The sequence below is a fragment of the Mauremys reevesii genome, linkage group 17 (assembly GCF_016161935.1).
Source record: "Mauremys reevesii isolate NIE-2019 linkage group 17, ASM1616193v1, whole genome shotgun sequence".
Lineage (NCBI taxonomy): Eukaryota > Metazoa > Chordata > Testudines > Geoemydidae > Mauremys > Mauremys reevesii.
Window position 1 is genome coordinate 2,106,638 of NC_052639.1, and position 20,711 is coordinate 2,127,348.

General features: G+C 56.3%; 3 protein-coding genes across 4 annotated transcripts in view; all 3 read left to right on the forward strand.

Annotated features, from left to right (window-relative positions):
• LOC120385031 (alpha-2-macroglobulin-like protein 1) overlaps nucleotides 1-20,711 on the forward strand; it is a 144,799-nt gene that overhangs the window by 111,209 nt on the left and 12,879 nt on the right. The gene's annotated exons all lie outside the window — the stretch shown is intronic.
• Nucleotides 1-20,711, forward strand: part of LOC120385032 (alpha-2-macroglobulin-like protein 1) — a 218,429-nt gene that overhangs the window by 46,307 nt on the left and 151,411 nt on the right. The gene's annotated exons all lie outside the window — the stretch shown is intronic.
• The window catches only part of LOC120385034 (alpha-2-macroglobulin-like protein 1), a 47,329-nt gene that overhangs the window by 24,447 nt on the left and 2,171 nt on the right, over nucleotides 1-20,711 (forward strand). For both annotated transcript variants that reach the window (XM_039504113.1, XM_039504112.1), the window contains exons 4-11: nucleotides 1,798-1,945; nucleotides 3,410-3,635; nucleotides 3,881-4,007; nucleotides 4,533-4,654; nucleotides 5,241-5,292; nucleotides 5,890-5,964; nucleotides 6,373-6,549; nucleotides 9,771-9,852. In XM_039504113.1, the coding sequence (XP_039360047.1) occupies nucleotides 1,798-1,945; nucleotides 3,410-3,635; nucleotides 3,881-4,007; nucleotides 4,533-4,654; nucleotides 5,241-5,292; nucleotides 5,890-5,964; nucleotides 6,373-6,549; nucleotides 9,771-9,852 (1,009 nt within the window). The remainder of the gene's footprint in view (nucleotides 1-1,797; nucleotides 1,946-3,409; nucleotides 3,636-3,880; nucleotides 4,008-4,532; nucleotides 4,655-5,240; nucleotides 5,293-5,889; nucleotides 5,965-6,372; nucleotides 6,550-9,770; nucleotides 9,853-20,711) is intronic.

Below are 20,711 nucleotides of genomic sequence, written 5' to 3' on the forward strand. Positions count from 1 at the left end.
GCACATGATTTATAAGGAGAGGCTGAGGGAACTGGGATTGTTTAGCCTGCAGAAGAGAAGAATGAGGGGGGATTTGATAGCTGCTTTCAACTACCTGAAAGGGGGTTCCAAAGAGGATGGATCTAGACTGTTCTCAGTGGTAGAAGATGACAGAACAAGGAGTAATGGTCTCAAGTTGCAGAGGGGGAGGTTTAGGTTGGATATTAGGAAAAACTTTTTCACTAGTAGGGTGGTGAAGAACTGGAATGGGTTACCTAGGGAGGTGATGGAATCTCCTTCCTTAGAGGTTTTTAAGGTCAGGCTTGACAAAGCCCTGGCTGGGATGATTTAGTTGGGTTTGGTCCTGCTTTGAGCAGGGGGTTGGACTAGATGATCTCCTGAGGTCCCTTCCAGCCCTGATATTCTATGATTCTATGATTCTATGGGGCTGGGAGCTTCCATCCCCCTTGATCAGCAATTCCCAATGCCCTCTCTGCCCTGTGAGGGGAGATGCATGGGCTCGTGGCTCAGGCCTGGGACCTGGGTTCTAACACTGTCCTTGTCAGTTCCATTGTTCTCAGTGAGGTGGAGGGTGGTGGTTTCTCCATGGTTCTCAAAGAAGCCGAGGGTGGGAGTTTGTCCGTTGTTTTCAAAGGGGCAGGGCCCAGGGTGGGAGGTTTTCTCCAGCGTATTCAGTGGGGGCTGGGTACACATAATCATCTGACCAGGGGCGGCTCTAGGCATTTCACCGCCCCAAGCACAGCAGTCAGGCTGCGTTCGGCAGCTTGCCTGCAGGAGGTCCACCGAAGCCGCAGGACCAGCGGACCTCCCGCAGGACAGCCGCCGAAGGCAGCCTGCCTGCCGCCCCAGCGGCGACCGGCAGAGCGTCCCCGGCGGCTTGTCGCCCCAAGCACGCGCTTGGCGTGCTGGGGCCTGGAGCCAGCCCTGCATCTGACTCTTCCAACTCAACTCTGCTCCTCCTCCTTTGGCTGGAACTCTTTGCCAGAGGATGTTGTGAAGGCCAAGGCTATAACAGGGTTCAAAAAAGAATTAGAAAAATTCATGAAGCACAGGTCCATCAATGACTGTTAGCCAGGCTGGGCAGGGATGGTGTCCCCAGCCTCTGTTTGCCAGAAGCTGGGAATGGGCAACGAGAGATGGATCACTAGATAAGTCCCTGTTCTGTTCATTCCCTCTGGGGCACCTGGCTCTGGCCAATGTCGGCAGACAGGATACTGGGCTAGATGGACTTTTGGTCTGACCCGGTATAGCCGTTCTTATGTTCTTACTTTCACAGAGACCGATGGCTTTTCTAGCTCCAGCCCCATGCGCTGCCCTGGGATCTGAGAGTCAAGCTGGGTGTTATGGAGGTGATCACATGGGGTCCTGCAATGCCCACTCATGCTTGGTGATTGCGGTAGAAACACACTGAGCCTCTCTAGGCCTCCATGGTCCAGCTGCTCAGTGCAGCTAATGATTTGACCTGCCTGGCTAGCAGCTCTTTGTGAAGGGCTCTGGGAGTGCAACATACCTTTAACGCTGCTCGGGGCAGAGCTGGGACTGAGCTCAGGACTCCCTGGCTCCTGCCCACGTGCTGAGTCCACCAGTGTGTGCTGCATGTAGGACACCCTCAGCCCCACCCCTCCAGCCCCAACGCTGCCAGCAGGGGTCAGTTCTCAGAGCTCCCAGGGGCCACATGCAGCCCCCGAAATGTCTCCAAACACCGAGACTTTGCAGGTGCAAACACATGTGAATCATCGTCTGGATTTGCCCCAATACTGTGTGGGGCTCCCTCAACCCCCTTTGTATCTTTTCTAGAAATGATCCCTTGGGCAGCAAGTGTGGATGGTGAAGCAGAGATCCCAGCGATCAACGGCCTGCTAGCACCAGGACCCAGCACCCAGGAGGAGGCAGCGCCACGTGTGTACTTCCCAGAGACGTGGCTGTGGGACCTGGTGCCTGTGGGGTGAGTGAGGAGCTGTCACAGACCGTCCCTGTGGAGCAGCCTCCAGGCCAGACCCTGGAAAGCAGCAGCTCCCAGAGGCAGTGCAGTGGTGGGGGAGGGCTGGCTGCCCGCGTGGGGCTGGTTCCTGCGCCCTGTTGCCAGTGGAGAGGGACCCAGCACAGCAGTGGGGAATTGAAGGTGGCACATGGGGTAGACGTGGGAGGGGCAGGGGATCCCGAGCAGGGGGAATTGAGGCTGACCCCAGGAATAGCCCTGTCATAGGTTTATTCCCCACTTTGAACTTTAGCGTTCACAAGATGGGGACCTGCATGGACTCCTCTAAACTAAATCCTAGTTTAGATCTGGTAAACGCTGCCACCAGCCAAGTTTTTAGTGTCTGGCACACTCCCTGTTCCCCCAAACTTTCCTTGGGGAACACAGATTCAAACTCCTTGAATCTCAACACAAAGGGAAATAATCTATTCCCCTCCCACCTTCTTCCCCCCTCCCCTAGCCGTTGGGAGAGATCACCACAGATTCAAACTCCTTGAATCAAAACAAAGAGGGATTCACTTTTCCCCCCTCCCCTTCCCCTAGTCCTGGGGAGAGATACCTGGATTCAAATTCCTTGAACCAAACAAAGAGGGATTCACTTTTCCCCCCTCCCCTTCCCCTGAAAATCCAAACAAGGGAAGAAATCAATCAAGTTCTAAAAAGAAAAGATTTTATTAAAAGAAAGAAAGAAAGTACACTATCTCTGTAATACCAGGATGAAAAAATACAGGGTCTAACTTATAAACCTTGAGAGGCTTCCCCCCCACACTTTTTCTCAGAATAATCAAAGTTACAGCAAACAGAAATAAAGATATTTCTTCAGCAAACACACAATTGCAAATGTAGAAATCAATTATAAGACTAAACCGCCTTCTAATACTCACTAAACTGAATAGAAGAAAATACTTCAGGAAACCTTGGAGAACTTGAAGAATATGTCTGGCCTCTCTTAAATCCAAAAAGAGAACGGCAATCCAAACAAAGGACACAGACAAAGCCTTCCCTCCACAGAGATTTGAAATTATCTTGTCCCTTGATTGGTCCTCTGGTCAGGTGTTCATCAGGTTACTGCTTGTTAACCCTTTACAGGTAAAAGAGATATTAACCCTTAACTAACTGTTTTATGACAAGCCCCCTGACAGGGAGACGTGTCCGGCTGCGGAAGGGGGAATCCCCATCCCGTGGGACATTGAGCCCAGCCCGGAGAGCCCCGGGGAAGGGAAGGATCCTGCGCTAGCTGGCGTGGGGCGGAGGAGGGGAGGAGATGGGGGCACTGACAGCTCTTCCCCTCTCTGCTGTCTGGGATTGGCCTGTTTCTGGCCCCAGCCCAGCGGAGGGTCGGGCAGGGACGTCTCCGGTGACCATGCTCGTGGGCGCTTCCCAGGGGGCGGCCACGTGTCTGACACTCTGTTTGTGTCCGTCCCGGCCCAGCGAGGGGGGCTCCAAGGACGTCCCAGTCTCGGTGCCCGACACCATCACGGAGTGGAAAGCTGGGATGTTCTGCACGGCGGAGCTGGGCTTTGGGCTCTCGCCCACGGCCACCTTCACGGCCTTCAAACCCTTCTTTGTGGAGCTGGCCTTGCCGTACTCCGTGATCCGGGGAGAGGCCTTCGCCCTAAAGGCCACCGTCTTCAACTACCTGCGCCAGTGCATCAAGGTGAGCGCCGCCCGGGGCTGGGCTGCGGGGGCTGCTGGGGCCGGTGACCTGGGGCTGGGGGGCTGGGCAGCGGCGCAGGCCGGCGAGTGGCACCGGCAGTCACTGGCTGTGACCCTGTGACCACTGGGGTCAGCACATCGCAGTGAGGGGGCCTGAGCCCCAGAGGGGTCACGTCTCGGCTGGAGCTGGCGCGTGTGAGCGCGTCCCCCACAGCCCTAAGGGGGTTCTCGTGTTGGGCCCCACAGGTGCGGGTGACGCTGGCAGAGTCTGCGCAGTTCCAGGTGCAGGCGGGCAAGGACGGTGCCTACACCAGCTGCCTCTGTGCAGACGAAGGGAAAACCTTCCAGTGGGAGGTGACGGCGAGCAGCCTGGGTAAGGGGCGCTGGGGGCTCTGTGCCGGAGGAGGGGCGGGAAGGGGGCTCTGCATGGGGGTAGAGAAGGGGCTCTGGAGCCTTCGCACTAGGGGGGCAGGTAGGGGCCTTTGGAGGCTCTGCGTGGGGGACAGATGGGTAAGGGGCATTGGAGGCTCTGTGCTGGGAGTGAGGAGGAGGGCGCAGGATGGGGTCACTCAGGGCTTGGTACCAAGCGGAGAGGATGAGAAGAGCTGTGGGGGAGGGGGCTGAGAGGACACCCCAGCAGTGAAACCTCTTACGTCCTAATCACCATTTCCCACAGTCACTTCCCTCCGTCCTTCCCTTCCCCTCTGGCCTTCCCTCTCTTTTTCTCCCCATTCCCTCTCACGCTCTCTCTTCATTTTCTTTCTTTTTCTACTATTCTCTCCCTTCTTCACCACCCTTCCCCTTCAAGTATCCTCCCACCCTCGGACACGGGCTCCTCTCTCCCTTGGGCAGGGGCACTGGTCTGTCTAACGAGGGCGTCTCCCGCCTTGCTCTGCAGGGGAGGTGAACTTCACCATCAGCACCGAGGCTCTGCACACCGAGGAGCTGTGCGGCAATGAGCTGGCCGTGGTGCCGGCCCAGGGGCGAGTGGACACTGTGATAAAGCCCCTGCTGGTCCAGGTCAGTGTCGGTCGGGGCCTCTGGGCAGAGCGGAGGGAGATCCGGGGCCTGGGTCTCACCCCCTAGTGGCCGTGGGCTGAGTCTGCACTTGTGATTGTTCTTTGTCCTGCCACAGAAAGTAATGTCCCAGCACCGCACCGTCCACGTCCTGGACCCCGACCTGCACTGCCCCGTCACGCGGCCCCATCCCAGCGAGATCAGGGAGCTGGCAGGAGAGTCCGGGGGCAGACAGAGACAGGGGTTACCCCAAGGGGGGTGGCTGAGTGTGACACATGGGAGGGGTTGAGGGGGCTGAAAGTGACACACGGGAGGGCTCGAGGGGGTGGAGGGAACGAGCAGAGGGAAGCTCCGCGCTGAAGAGGAAGAAGCCGCGAGATCTGCTGGGCTGGGAACAGTCTCCCCAGGGAAGGGACGGGAGCCCCATCGCTGGGGCGCTGAGAGCTGGATGTGCCCGAGCCCCACAGCAGGGGCTGTAATGGGTGATCCTGCCCTGGCTAGTGGATCTGGCTGACCCAGCAGGCCCTGTCAGGCTGTGACGTGCGCGGTCCCTTCTCCTGACCTTCTGTCTGATGCTCCTTCCCCACAGCCGGGGGGGATCCTGGAGGAGAAGGCGCACAGCTCCCTGCTCTGCCAGGAAGGTAGGATCCCAGCGCCTGTGCGGGGCTCAGTGGGTGTCACTAACACGGGGAGTCTCTTGGATGCGGCACGTCAGTGATGGCTGAGCCGCTGGATGGCCCAGCTAGGGGCACAGGAGCTGCCAGGCCGGACCGGACCGGGGGCATCCAGGCCAATGTCCTGTCTGGGACAGGGTCCAGGCCCAGTTGCTGGGGAAGATGCACCCCCTAGTGGGCAGTTATGGAACCGTCTGCCATGGGCCGAAGGCTCGAGCACGTCTGGCTGCTGTTCCCAAGTCTCACTGGGCCCCTGTTGCGCCAGCTCCTCTCCCCTGAAGCCTGGCCCCCGCGTGCACGATGCTCCCTGCAGAGCTCGTCTCACCGGCTCTCTGGGGCCAAGAGAGGGACCCAGTCCCACAGGCAGGTCCCCCCACAGAGAACCCCCAGCCCTCGCCCCCAAGGGCATGTACGTGCCACGGCCGGGGGAGCTGGGATTGAGAGAGGGGCTGTGACTGGGCGAGAGCCAAGGACGGTGAGGAATGGAGGGATCTGTTTGGCTAGAGGCAGGGGCAGGTTGCCAACAGGACTTTTACAGTGTGTCTTTGCCTTCGTGTTACGCAGCCTCTGAAAAAATCTCCTTGCAGCTGCCTGCGAACGTCCTGGCAGGGTCCGAACGGGCCCACGTGACTGTCCTGGGTAAGGAATTCCCCTGCCCCATCCCTGCCAGGGCACGGTGCCCTTTGCCAACCGTCCCGTCTCCGTCCCAGCGCTCTGATCAGCAAGGCCGGGGCATCACGGATGGAAAAGACCAATGAGGTCTAGTGGGTGTCTGGGGCCGTGGCAGGACTGGTCCCTGCAGTCTGTGCTCCAGGGCCTCGTCCCCAGTGAGGGGCAATAGACTCCCGTGGTGATGCCATGAAGCTGTGCCAGGGCATTGGCGTCTTGGCCATTCATCACCACGTATCCGCGTAATCCCACCAGGCCTGAATCAAACTGTGGGCTCTGGGCCCCCCAATGCCAGGGCTCCATTGGTGTGGTGTTAGGGACGGGGCAGCTGTTGTGCAGCCTGGTAATTCTCTGCTCCCCCAAATCCCTTGGTGCCAGGAGACATAATGGGCACGGCTCTGCAGAACATAGACCGCCTGCTGGCCATGCCCTACGGCTGTGGAGAGCAGAACATGGTCCGTTTCGCTCCCAACATCTACATCCAGCAGTACCTGGAGAAGAGCGGGCAGCTGAGCCCGGAGATCAGAGACAAAGCCAAGGGTTTCCTCCAGAGCGGTGAGTGTCCTCCCACTCCTGCACCCCCAGGGAATGGCGGGGCCTTGCGAGGGTGTCACGGAGTCCCTGGGCGATGTTCTCGAACTGCTCCCAACAAAGCCAGTCAGGACTTTGGGGAGCCTCCTCTTCCTCAGAGCAGACTGTCTTTAGGGCAAGAAGCTCACACGGCTTCACCTCCTGGGTCTGTCCTTGGAGCATTCAGCATCCTCTGCCCCTCTGTGCACTTCCCACAGTAAGTCCGCACAGGTAGGGTACTGGGGAAAGCCAGAGGATCGTGCACCCCCACTTCACAGTCAGACGTGACTCTCAGCGAGCCAGTAAAACAGAAGGTTTATTTAGATGACAGGAACACAGGTCTTGACGGTACAGACAACAGGACCCCCTTTAGTTAGGTCCATCTGGGGCCTGCAGGGAGGCCACAGCCCCGTTGGGAAGCCCAAGCCCCATCGGGGCTCCCCTCCATTTCCCAGCCAGCTTCAAACTGAAACTCCCTCCAGCCTCTCACTCAGCCTCACTCAGTCTTTTAAAAGACTTCCTTTAAAAAGTGGAAGTCAAATCCTAGTGAGGCAAATAGAAAGGAGCACAAACACTGCCAAGTTAAGTGCAAGAGTGTAATAAGAAAAGCCAAAGAGGAGTTTGAAGAACGGCTAGCCAAAAACTCCAAGGGTAATAACAAAATGTTTTTTAAGTACATCAGAAGCAGGAAGCTGCTAAACAACCAGTGGGGCCCCTTGACGATCGAAATACAAAAGGAGCGCTTAAAGACGATAAAGTCATTGCGGAGAAACTAAATGAATTCTTTGCTTCAGTCTTCACCGCTGAGGATGTTAGGGAGATTCCCAAACCTGAGCTGGCTTTTGTAGGTGACAAATCTGAGGAACTGTCACAGATTGAAGTGTCACTAGAGGAGGTTTTGGAATTAATTGATAAACTCAACCTTAACAAGTCACTGGGACCCGATGGCATTCACCCAAGAGTTCTGAAAGAACTCAAATGTGAAGTTGCGGAACTATTAACTAAGGTTTGTAACGTGTCCTTTAAATCGGCTTCGGTATCCAATGACTGGAAGTTAGCTAATGTAACGCCAATATTTAAAAAGGGCTCTAGGAGTGATCCCGGCAATTACAGACAGGTAAGTCTAACGTCGGTACCGGGCAAATTAGTCGAAACAATAGTTAAGAATAAAATTGTCAGATACATAGAAAAACATAAACTCTTGAGCAATAGTCAACATGGTTTCTGTAAAGGGAAATCGTGTCTTACTAATCTATTAAAGTTCTTTGAAGGGGTCAACAAACATGTGGACAAGGGGGATCCGGTGGACATAGTGTACTTAGATTTCCAGAAAGCCTTTGACAAGGTCCCTCATCAAAGGCTCTTACGTAAATTAAGCTGTCATGGGATAAAAGGGAAGGTCCTTTCATGGATTGAGAACTGGTCAAAGGACAGGGAACAAAGGTTAGGAATTAATGCTAAATTCTCAGAATGGAGAGTGTTAACAAGTGGTGTTCCCCAAGGGTCAGTCCTCGGATCAATCCTATTCAATTGATTCATAAATGATCTGGAGAAAGGGGTAAACAGTGAGGTGGCAAAGTTTGCAGATGATACTAAACTGCTCAAGATAGTTAAGACCAAAGCAGATTGTGAAGAACTTCAAAAAGATCTCACAAAACTAAGTGATTGGGCAACAAAATGGCAAATGAAATTTAATGTGGATAAATGTAAAGTAATGCACAGTGGAAAAAATAACCCCAACTATACATACAACATGATGGGGGCTAATTTAGCTACAACGAGTCAGGAAAAAGATCTTGGAGTCATCGTGGATAGTTCTCTGAAGATGTCCATGCAGTGTGCAGAGGCGGTCAAAAAAGCAAACAGGATGTTAGGAATCATTAAAAAGGGGATAGAGAATAAGACTGAGAATATATTATTGCCCTTATATAAATCCATGGTACGCCCACATCTCGAATACTGTGTACAGATGTGGTCTCCTCACCTCAAAAAAGATATTCTAGCACTAGAAAAGGTTCAGAAAAGGGCAACTAAAATGATTAGGGGTTTGGAGAGAGTCCCATATGAGGAGAGATTAAAGAGGCTAGGTCTCTTCAGCTTGAAAAAGAGAAGATTAAAGGGGGATATGATAGAGATATATAAAATAATGAGTGATGTTGAGAAAGTGGATAAGGAAAAGTTATTTACTTATTCCCATAATACAAGAACTAGGGGTCACCAAATGAAATTAATAGGCAGCAGGTTTAAAACAAATAAAAGGAAGTTCTTCTTCACGCAGCGCACAGTCAACTTGTGGAACTCTTTACCTGAGGAGGTTGTGAAGGCTAGGACTATAACAATGTTTAAAAGGGGACTGGATAAATTCATGGTGGCTAAGTCCATAAATGGCTATTAGCTAGGATGGGTAAGAATGGTGTCCCTAGCCTCTGTTCATCAGAGGATGGAGATGGATGGTCGGAGAGAGATCACTTGATTATTGCCTGTTGGGTTCACTCCCTCTGGGGCACCTGGCATTGGCCACTGTCGGTGGACAGATACTGGGCTAGATGAACCTTTGGTCTGACCCGGTACGGCCGTTCTTATGTCCTCCCCCAGCCTTTGTCCTTTGTCCAGTTTCCCAGGCAGAGGTGTTACCTGGCCTCCAACCCTCTTCCTGGGTTCTCAGGTTACATGCTCAGGTAGCCTCCCTTCCCCAGTACAGGTTGTCCCAGCACAACTCCCCTGCAACCTTCCCCGGTCAATACTCCCCACTCGGCATTCACATAACACATCGAGAACATTCCCACTTCGTCACATCGGACCCTGTCCATGCCACCTCTGGGGCCTGAGTTCCAGTCCAGCCCCAGATCAGGGCCCTGGCTGGCTCTGGGGGTCAGGGAATGAGATCCTTGGCCTTTCCTCTCTCAGGCCCAGGACATAAGGACTGTTTGACTCAGGGTTGAGGGAATGGGAGAGGAGCCCTTTCCCCTCTAGGGGCGCTGGTTTGGATCCAGCCCCAGGTCGGGGCACTAGAGCATTTGGAGGATCGGGGCCCTATTCAGCCTTAACTCTGTCCCCCTATTCAAACCGACCACTGGAATCTCTGAGTCTCAGCGCCGTGGGGGAGGGGAGGGCTAGTGGGCCCCATGGGGCGCAGGCTGGGGGTGGATTCTAGCCCCTGGGGGTAAGCGGATCCAGAACTCGCTGTCTCTCTCCCGTCCCCACAGGCTACCAGCGTGAGCTACTCTATAAGCACAACGACGGCTCTTACAGCGCCTTTGGGGAGAGCGACGCCAGGGGCAACACCTGGTGAGGGGCCGCATGGCATGGGCGAGTCAGGGCTCTGGGTGGGCAGGGCCTACCGGGCTGCAGCCTGACCCCCAGCCCCACTGCTATTCCAGTCCTGCTCCCCACACAGCTCTGCCCCTCGTACTCACTCCAACCCTCCACCCCCCTGTCACAGAGTATGGGGGAGTCAGGCCCTGTACCCCTCTTCCTGGGATTCACAGTGACTCTCAGCAACCCAGTAAAACAGAAGGTTTATTGGACAACAGGAACGCAGGCTACAGCAGAGCTTGTAGGCACAACCAGGACCCCTCAATCTGGTCCTTCTCGGGGTTCAGGAAGCTTAGTCCCCAGCTTGGGATTCCCTAAATTCCACCACCCAGCCTCAAACTGAAACTGAACTAACTCCCTCCAGCAGGCTCCTTCCTTTGTCCAGCTTCCCGGGCAAAGGTGCTGACACCCCTCCCCGCTGCCTTGCTCAGATTACAGGCTCAGGTCCTGTCTCTCACCTAAAGTCATCCCCGGCTCTCCCATCCCCCACACAGACAGTCCCTACTCCATCACATCTCTTCCCCCCTTCGAGACTGAACTGAGCGGGATCACTCTGCCCAGTGACCTGGGGAAGTTCAGGGCCCCCTCTCCAGGACAACGCATCCACTGTCAGGTTGGCACTTCCCTTCACATGGACCACGTCCATGTCATAGTCCTGCAGGAGCAGGCTCCACCTGAGAAGCTTGGCGTTGGCTCCTTTCATCTGGTGCAGCCAGGTCAGGGGAGAGTGGTCGGTGTACATGGTGAAGTGTCGCCCAAAGAGATATGGCTCTAGTTTCTTAAGGGCCCACACCATGGCCAGGCATTCCTTCTCGATGGCTGCGTAGTTCTGCTCCCAGGGTAGTAACTTCTTGCTCAGGTACACGATGGGGTGTCTCCCCCACTTTTCATCCTTCTGCATTAACACTGCCCCCAGTCCCATGTCTGAGGCATCAGTGAACACCATAAAGGGCTTGTCAAAATCTGGGTTTGCCAGAACTGGGCCGTTAACCAGAGTCTCCTTCAGCACCAGGAGAGCCTGCTGGCACTGCTCGGTCCTTGTCTGGCTTCCCCTTCTTGCACAGCTCAGTGATGGGGGCGGCTATGGCGCTAAAGTGGGGCATGAACCTACGATAGTACCCCGCCATCCCAATAAAGGCCTGGACCTGCTTTTTGGTTTGGGGAGGTGTGACGGTGCGGTTCTGGTGGGACCCAACTGAGAGTGCCAAATCAGGACCAATTGCTCAAACAGGGCAGTCACAGCCCTAGGCTGGGGTTTTTCCACCTCTAAGGCAAATCAAACCAGCCAGACAAAAGGGACTTCGGTCTCACCCCACTGGCTAACCACAAGTCACAGAAGCAATTTCCTTAGACACTCCAGTCTCCCAATATCACCACCAGTGCACTCGTCCTGGGGATGAATGGTTATGAAAACCAACACCCCAATAAAAGAAAAAGGTTCTCTCGATCCCAAAGGACCAAGCCCCCGACCCAGGTCAATATATACATCAGATCTTACCCACAAATCACGCTGTTGCCAATCCTTTAGAATCTAAAATCTAAAGGTTTATTTACAAAGGGAAAAAGGTAGAGATGAGAGGTAGAATTGGTTAAATGGAATCAATTACATACAGTAATGGCAAAGTTCTTAGTTCAGGTTTGCAGCAGTGCTGGAGTAAACTGCAGGTTCAAATTAAGTCTCTGGAACATCCCCCACTGGGATGGGTCATTCAGTCCTTTGTGCAGAGCTTCAGTTTGTAGCCAAGTCCCTCCAGAGGTCAGAAGCAGGATTGAAGACAAGATGGAGATGGTGCATCAGCCTTATATAGGCTTTTCCAGGTGTAAGAACCTTTTTGTTCTTACTGTGGAAAATCACAACAAAATGGAGTCTGCAGTCACATGGACAAGTCTCTGCATACCTTGCTGAGTCACAAGGTGTGTCTGCCTTCTCTCCATGGGTCAATTGTGTAGCTGATGGTCCTTAATGGGCCATCAAGCTGGCTAGGCAGGGCTAACACCAACTTGTCTGTGTTGTTACCCAGCAGCAGAACACGCTACAAAATACAGACAGTACAAAGCCAATACTTACAACTTCCACTACAAAATGATACACAGACATACAGACAGCATAATCATAACCAGCAACCCATAACCTGGTCTTAGACACCTTATATGAACCCCTTTATCTAAGATTTGGTGCCACTGCAGGACCTTGGTTTCAACCCATGTTCTATATGGTCCCAATTTATATCAATAACGTCACAGGAGTGGGCCAGTCTCTGATCACCTCCACCTTGGCTGGTTCTGGCTTTAGGCAGCCGTTCCCCACCCGATGGCCCAGGTAAGATACTTCAGCCATCCCCACCTTGCACTTCTCAGCCTTTATGGTTAACCCAGCCTCTTGGAGTCGGTCCAGCACTTGTTTAACCTGGGACACGTGGTCCTCCCAGGTCCAGCTAAAGATGCAGATGTCATCGATATACGCCATGGCAAAACTCTCCATTCCCCTCAGTAGCTGATCCAAAAGGCGCTGGAAGGTGGCTGGTGCTCCCTTGAGGCCGAAGGGCAGGGTCAGAAACTCGTAGAGTCCCAGAGGGGTGATAAAGGCCGATTTCAGCCTGGCATCTGCGTCCAGCGGCACTTGCCAGTAGCCCTTGTAAGATCCATGGTGGTGAGGTACCGAGCACCTCCCAGTTTGTCTAGGAGCTCATCAGGCCTGGGCATGGGGTAGGCATCAGATACGGTGATAGCATTGAGCTTTCGATAGTCCACACAGAACCGGATCGACCCATCCCTTTTGGGGACCAGAACCACTGGCGAGGCCCAAGGTCTGGAAGATGGCTGGATCACCCCCAAAGCCAGCATGTCCCTGACCTCTCTTTCTAGGTCCTGGGCAGTTTTCCCGGTGACTCAAAAAGGGGAGCATCTTATAGGAGGATGTGACCCAGTCTCCACCCGGTGGACAGTCAAATTAGAACGTCCAGGCTGGTTGGAAAACAGCTGAGAGTATAGATGCAGCACCCCTCTGATCTCAGCGTGCTGGGCCAGGGTCAGCTGATCAGAGAGGGGAATTGCCTCCAGGGGGGAACCAACTTTTGTCCCAGGGAATAGATCCACTAAAGGGTCATCTCCCTGCTCTTCCCAATGTCCACACACGGCCACCACCACATTCCCCCGTCATAGTATGGCTTCATGGTACACCCGGCGGTGATGTGCCTGGTTAGACAGCTCCACCACATAGTTTACCTCATTTAGTTGCTTGACAACCTTGAAGGGCCCTTCTCAGGCGGCTTGGAGTTTGTTCTTTCTCATGGGGATGAGAACCATCACGTGATCCCCAGTGGCGAAGGCGCGGGCCCACGCTGTGCGGTCATACCAGACCTTCTGCTTCCTCTGGGCTCGGGCCAGATTCTCCCTGGCCAGGCCCATGAGCTCGGCAAGTCTTTCCTGGAAGGTCAGGACGTACTCCACCACTGACTCTCCATCGGGAACGGTCTTCCCCTCCCATTCGTCTCTGATCAGGTCCAGGGGCCCCCTTACCCGCCTTCCATATAACAGTTCGAAAGGCAAAAACCCAGTGGATTCCTGGGGTACGTCCCGGTACGCGAACAGCAGGTGAGGTAAGTACTTGTCCCAGTCCTGTGGGTGCTGGTGCATAAATGTTTTTAGCATCATCTTTAGTGTCCCATTGAACCTTTCCACCAGCCCATTGGACTGGGGGTGATACACTGAGGCCCAGTTGTGCCAGACCCCACATTTCTCCCACAAGCACCGGAGCAGGGCCGACATGAAGTTGGACCCCTGGTCTGTTAAGACTTCCTTGGGGAACCCCACCCGGCTGAAAATGGTCAGCAGTGCATCTGCCACGGTGTCTGCTTCCATAGAGGACAAGACCACCGCCTCGGGGTAGCGAGTGGCAAAATCTACCACCACTAGAATGTATTTCTTCCCCGACCGGGTCGTCTTGCTGAGAGGTCCCACTATGTCCATGGCCACCTTCTGGAAAGGTTCTTCTATGATGGGTAAAGGCCTCAAAGCCTTGTCCCGGGCCTTTCCCACCCTCTGGCAGGGGTCACAGGATCGGCAGTACTGTCGGACATGGGTAAAGACCCCAGGCCAGTAAAAGTTCTGTAGCAGCCTCTGCCTGGTGCACCGGATTCCCTGGGGCCCTGCGAGAGGGATGTCATGGGCCAGGTACAGTAGCTCGTGGCGAAACTTCTGGGGAACCACCAGCTGCCTCCTGAAACCTCATGACTCTACTTCCCCTGTGGGAGCCCATTCTCAGTACAGGAACCCCTTCTCCCACAGGAACCTCTCCTTGCAACCTCTCCTCATGGACTGTACCGCACTGAGGTCGGCCAGGTCCCTTGGCCTCCGCAAGGAGGGATCTTTCTGCTACTCAGCCTGGAACTCAGCAGTTGGGACAGAGATGGGGACCTGCTCCCTTCTGCTGGCTGGGTCTGAGGCTGCAGCCTCTCTGAGCCGTGTCCTTGGGCGTTCACCTTGGGAGGGGGTTCTCCCTATTTCCCCTTTGGGAGGTCCCAGAGTGACTCTCTCTCTGCATCGCAGCGGGCCTGTTCTTTTGGGACTCCTCCCTGCCACCCCCCGACCGGCTCTTCACAAACGCATCAGCCAGCCGCCCTGCATGTCGCGGGTTCTCTGGCTTTTGATCCCTCAACCACAGCCTCAGGTCGGGTGGGCACCTCATACAGTTGCTTCAGTACCAGCAGTTTAACCAGGTCACACTTAAGGCGCTTCGCATACCTCTTCCTGCTGGCCACTCGCAGGCCTGGGTGTTCTCTGCTCCCCACGGTTTCCAGGGAGACCCCTAGCGTGCCAATCCTTCCTGAGGTCACCACCTCTCTGCCAGAGTCGAGCTGCAGACTCCTCTGCCCCAGCACCGCTTGCTGTGATCCCCCGGGAGACCCTGTTACTGCAAAAGTCCTTCTCTCTGGTCGCACATTCCCAGGGGTTAATCGCCCCTAAAATTGTCCCTTCGTTTTACTGCTCCCCTGTCACTTACTGCAGGAAGCGCCGTCCATGGGGTGCAGTCAATTCCACCGCTATCACCGGTTGTCACGGAGTGTGGGGGAGTCCGGCCCTGCACCCCTCTTCCTGGGACTCACACTGACTCTCAGCCACAGTAAAACAGAAGGTTTATTGGACAACAGGAACGCAGGCTACAGCAGAGCTTGTAGGCACAACCAGGACCCCTCAATCTGGTCCTTCTGGGAGTTCAGGAAGCTTAGTCCCCAGCTTGGGATTCCCTGAATTCTTCTTCGAGTGATTGCTCCTATGCATTCCAGTTAGGTGTGCGCGCTGCGCGTGCATGGCTCTCCGGAACATTTTTACCCTAGCAACTCCGGCGGGCCGGCTGGGCGCCCCCCGGAGTGGCGCCACTATGGCGCCGAATATATACCCCAGCCGGCCCGTCCGCTCCTCAGTTCCTTCTTACAGCCCGTGACGGCCAGTTGGAACAGTGGAGTGCTCTCTTACCTCCACAGCCCTAGCGTTTCTCCATTTCTTCAGTGTATATAGTTGGTTAACTTAGTTTAGCTGTTAGATTAGTTGAATAAGTTTAGTAGTTATAGTATAGTAAGGGAATTAGAGGGGTTAGCCCCTCTTCTTCCACGACCGGTGCGGGCTCATGCCCAAGGCACCGGGGTTTAAGGCCTGTGCGGCTTGCCAGCGGCACATGCCCATTGGCGACCCGCACGACTCCTGCCTGCGCTGCCTCGGGGAATCTCACAGGACAGATAAGTGCCCGATCTGCACGGTGTTTAAGCCGCGCATGAGAAAGGAGCGAGACTCTCGCCTCAAGCAGCTCCTTACGGAGTCGGCACTTCAGCCTCCCGCTCCATCCCCAGTGGCACCGAAACCGTCCTCGGCGCGCAGCGCACCAGCGGCACCGAGCCGCCCTGGCACCGACGTGGCTAAAGCTTCGCAGATGGCACCGAAGTCCCGGCACCGTTCCCTCTCTCCACCGAGGAAACGGAAGACGGCGCACTTGGCTCCTAAGCCTCCGACTTCGGGACAGCTTACCCAGCCATCACCGGCACCTCCGGCACTGGCTGTGGTAGTGCACAAGCCGTGCACGGTTCCGTTGACTCCGGCACCTCAAGAGCCGTCGAGTCCGGTACCTCCCTGCTCCCCGGTGCCGACCGCGGTCGAGCTGCATCTCCCGTCCACGCCTGAGACATTCGCGACGGCGAGGGAGCTTATCGAGCTTGCAGAGGCACCGAGCCTCCGGCCCCCGGCGCCGCCAGTGCGGGCTGTTCAGTCGGTGGGCAAGCCGGCAATGATGCGGCCCCCGACCCCCGACAGACGGGATGGACGGCGCTCCAAGTCTCGGACCCGGTCCCGATCCAGGAAACGGTCACCATCACGCCGATCCCGATCCCGGCACAGATCACCGTCTTGGTACCGCTCCCCGTCTCGGCACCGGTCGCAGTCCCGGTACCGCTCAGTATCGCGGTACCGGTCGCACTCCCGGCGACGCTCACGGTCCCGGTCACCGGACCGACGGTACCGTCGGAGGTCTGGCTCCCGGTACCGATCTCGGCGCCACGACTCCCGAAGCCGCTCCCGTCACCGCCGATCGAGGTCGCGGTCAGGCTCCCAGTACCGAGGCAATTGACGGTCCCAATCTCCATCCTGGCACCGTGACGGCCGGCACCGATCCTCGGCACCGTCCAGGGACAAGCTGCCTCCTTCCACGGCGCACTCCATCAGCGCCTCTGCCCCCCCGTGGCCTTCGCGTCAGTCATCAGTCGCCTCCCAGGCGGGCAGCAGGAGAGATCTCCGGGCGGGCACCCAGAACCAGGACCTTGGACCACAGCAGTGGGGTTTTTGGGTCCCTTGGGCCTACCATGAGCCCCAAGGGCTCCCTTTCCCCCCGCACCCAGCGGGTGCTGAACACAGGGTGCCAGAAGCCACGGTGAGCAGGCCTCCCCCGACACCACCAGGGGAGGCCCTGTCGCCATCAGGTCCCGCAGAGCATCCGGGGCATGATAGAGCTTCCCAAGCCCCGGAGCAACCACCTGCAGATGTGGTGGTCCAGACTCTTTCCTCGTCTTCCTCACCGGATGAGGCGGTGGTGGGTGCCGCTACGGCGGACCCTCCCCCGATTGACCTGCGGGCCCACCAGGACCTTCTTCGCAGGGTGGCGAAAGCTATTGAGCTCCCGGTGGCGGAGGTCCCGGAAGACGAAGACCCGGTGACCAACGTCATCGGAGCCGAGGCCCCGGTGCGGGTGGCCCTCCCGTTTATTAAGACCATTCAGAAAAATGCCACTACCATCTGGCAGTCGCCGGCATCCGTCCCTCCTACTGCAAGGGGCGTTGAACGAAAATACTCGGTCCCCCCCACAGGGTACGAGTATTTGTACACTCACCCTGCTCCAGACTCACTCGTCGTGCAGTCTGTTAACGACCGTGAGAGGCACGGACAGCCAGCCCCAGCACCAAAGTCTAAGGACGCCAGGTGCATGGACCTGTTGGGCCGGAAGGTGTATTCGGCGGGGGGTGTCCAGCTTCGGATTGCAAACCAGTTGGCCCTCCTAGCTCGTTACACCTTTGACATTTTCGTGTCCCTCACTAAGTTTTCGGAGCTGATCCCGACGGCTTCCCGACAAGAGTTCTCGGCTCTGGTCGAAGAGGGCAGAAAAGCCTCCAGGTCCTCCATCCAGGCTGCTCTGGACTCGGCGGACTCAGGGGCCAGGACTTTGGTCTCCGGAGTGACTATGCGGCGCATCTCCTGGCTGCAGTCCTCCACCTTGCCGCCGGAAGTGCAGTATACCCTACAGGACCTCCCCTTTGAGACTCACAGTCTGTTCTTGGAGAAAACGGACTCCAGGATCCAGACCCTCAAGGGCGGTCGTATAGCTATCCGCACTCTGGGTATGCACACACCAGCTACCCAGAGGCGCTCTTTCCGGCAGCAACAGCCCTACCGGTCTTTTACCCAGGCCAGGTCAAGGCCGTATAATAGTCGGCGGAACGGTCTAAACCGCCGTAGGCCATCCGGCAGCAGGCGCAACCAGGCCCAGGCGTCGTCCAAGGCCCCGCAAGGGCCCAAGCAACAGTTTTGATGGGACGCCCGAGGACGGCCCATTAGACCCTTTCCAAGAACAACCCCTTTGTTTTGCAACTGCCTTTCCCGCTTCCTCCCGGCGTGGTCCCAAATAACATCGGACAACTGGGTACTTCGTACTATCCAGTATGGTTACCGCCTTCAGTTTATTTCGCCCCCCTCCTTCCCGCCCACCTTCCCCGTCCCTCTTCAGGGACCCCTCTCACGAGCAATGCCTCCTACAAGAGGTCGAGACGCTGTTGAGTTTGGGTGCTATAGAGGAGGTGCCGCACGACAGGCGGGGCAGGGGATTCTATTCCCGTTATTTCCTCATCCCCAAGGCGAAAGGAGGTCTCAGACCCATATTGGACCTCCGGGAGCTCAACAAGTACATGGTCAAGCTCAAATTTCGCATGGTAACCCTGGGGACCATCATTCCCTCCCTGGATCCGGGAGACTGGTTTGCTGCCCTCGATATGAAGGACGCGTACTTCCATATCGCGATCTACCCTCCCCATCGACGCTATCTACGTTTCATGGTCAACAGTGCGCACTACCAGTTTGCGGTACTACCCTTCGGCCTATCCACCGCACCGAGGGTCTTCACCAAGTGCATGGCGGTAGTTGCTGCAGATCTCCGCCGTCGTCGCGTTCACGTCTACCCGTATTTCGACGACTGGCTGGTTCGCGGGCCATCCCAACAACTGGTCGCAGAGCAAATTTCCAAAATACTATCCCTGTTTCGGGTACTGGGCCTTCTTGTCAATGCCGAAAAGTCCTCTTTGACTCCATCGCAGAGAGTGGAGTTCATTGGAGCGGTCCTCGACTCCACGGTAGCCAGGGCCTGCCTCCCTCGATCTCGGCACCAGACGATGGTCTCCATCATCCGAGACCTGCACGCCTTTCCCACTATGACAGTTCGGTCCTGCCTATGCCTCCTGGGCCACATGGCATCGTGCACGTTTGTCACCGCCTACGCGAGGCTGCGCCTTCGCCCATTTCAATCCTGGCTGGCGTCAGTGTACCGCCCGCACCGCGACTCCATAGACAGGGTAGTCACGGTCACGAAGCCTACCCTCGCTTCGCTCAGCTGGTGGCTGGACCCAGAGGTCGTGTGTGCAGGAGTCCCGTTCCGCACTCCTCGTCCATCCGTTACACTGACCAAGGATGCCTCGGCGCTGGGATGGGGGGCCCACCTGGGTGACCTTCACACCCAGGGTCTCTGGTCACCCCAGGAGCTCTCTCTCCACATCAACGTCTGGGAGCTGCGAGCAATCCGCTTGGCGTGCCACACCTTCCACGCCCGTCTGCAAGGCCAATACGTAGCGGTGTTCACGGACAACACAACGGCGATGTTCTATGTGAACAAGCAGGGCGGAGCCCGCTCCTCCCCGCTCTGCAAGGAAGCGATGCTCCTGTGGGACTTCTGCATGACCCACTCAATTCACCTGGAAGCGTCCTTTCTTCCGGGAGTGCAGAACACGCTGGCCGACCATCTCAGCAGGTCGTTCCTCTCCCACGAGTGGTCCCTCCATCCCGATGTCGTCCACACAATCTTCCGGAGGTGGGGGTTTCCCCAGATAGACCTATTTGCCTCCAAGGAGAACAGGAAGTGCCACCTGTTTTGCTCATACCAGGGTTGCTCACCAGGCTCCCTGTTGGACGCATTCCTTTGCTCCTGGACGGATCACCTCCTCTACTCCTTCCCTCCGTTCCCGCTCGTACACCGAGTGCTACTGAAGCTTCGGAGGGACAGAGCCCACGTCATACTCGTAGCTCCGGCCTGGCGGAGGCAGCACTGGTACACCCTTCTGCTCGAGCTCTCCGTTCGGGATCCCATCCCCGTTCCGTTATGGCCGGACCTCATCACGCAGGACTTCGGCAGACTCCACCATCCGAACCTGCAGTCCCTCCATCTTACAGCTTGGTACCTGCATGGTTAACCCACGCAGAGAGGGACTGTTCGGTGGCAGTGCAGCAAGTCCTGCTAGAGAGCAGAAAGCCTTCCACTCACTCCACCTACCTTGCGAAATGGAAGCGGTTCGCGCTCTGGTGTGACCAACGAGGCCTCAATCCCTTCGTAGTCCCTGTCCCTACCATCCTGGACTACCTCTGGTACCTTAAGGAGCAAGGTCTTGCGGTCTCCTCCTTGAAGGTACACCTGGCAGCAGTGTCCACCTTTCGGCCATCTATGGGAGGTCGGTCCATCTTCTCCAACCCGATGGTTTCCCGCTTCCTTAAAGGCCTGGACCACTTGTACCCACTGGTGCGGCGTCCTGCCCCGACCTGGGATTTAAACCTCGTTCTGGCCAAGCTTATGGGACCGCCCTTTGAGCCTCTGGCCATGTGCTCTCTGCTCTACCTCTCCTGGAAGACAGCCTTCCTCGTCGCAATTACATCAGCGCGACGAGTCTCTGAGCTCCATGCTCTAACGGTTGGTCCACCGTACACCGTCTTCCACGGAGACAAGGTGCAGCTTCGACCACACCCGGCCTTCCTCCCTAAGGTGGTGTTGGCCTTCCACCTCAACCATGAGATCTTCCTCCCGGTCTTCTTCCTGAAGCCGCACGCCTCCCCTCGGGAACAACAGCTTCACACCCTGGACGTCCGCAGGGCCCTTGCCTTTTACATCAAGCGGACGAAGCCCTTCCGACGTTCGACCCAGCTGTTTGTAGCAGTTGCCGACCGCATGAAAGGCGAGCCGGTCTCCTCGCAGTGGATTTCCTCCTGGGTGACGGCATGTATCCGGACATGCTACGAGCTTGCTCGTGTGCCACCATGCC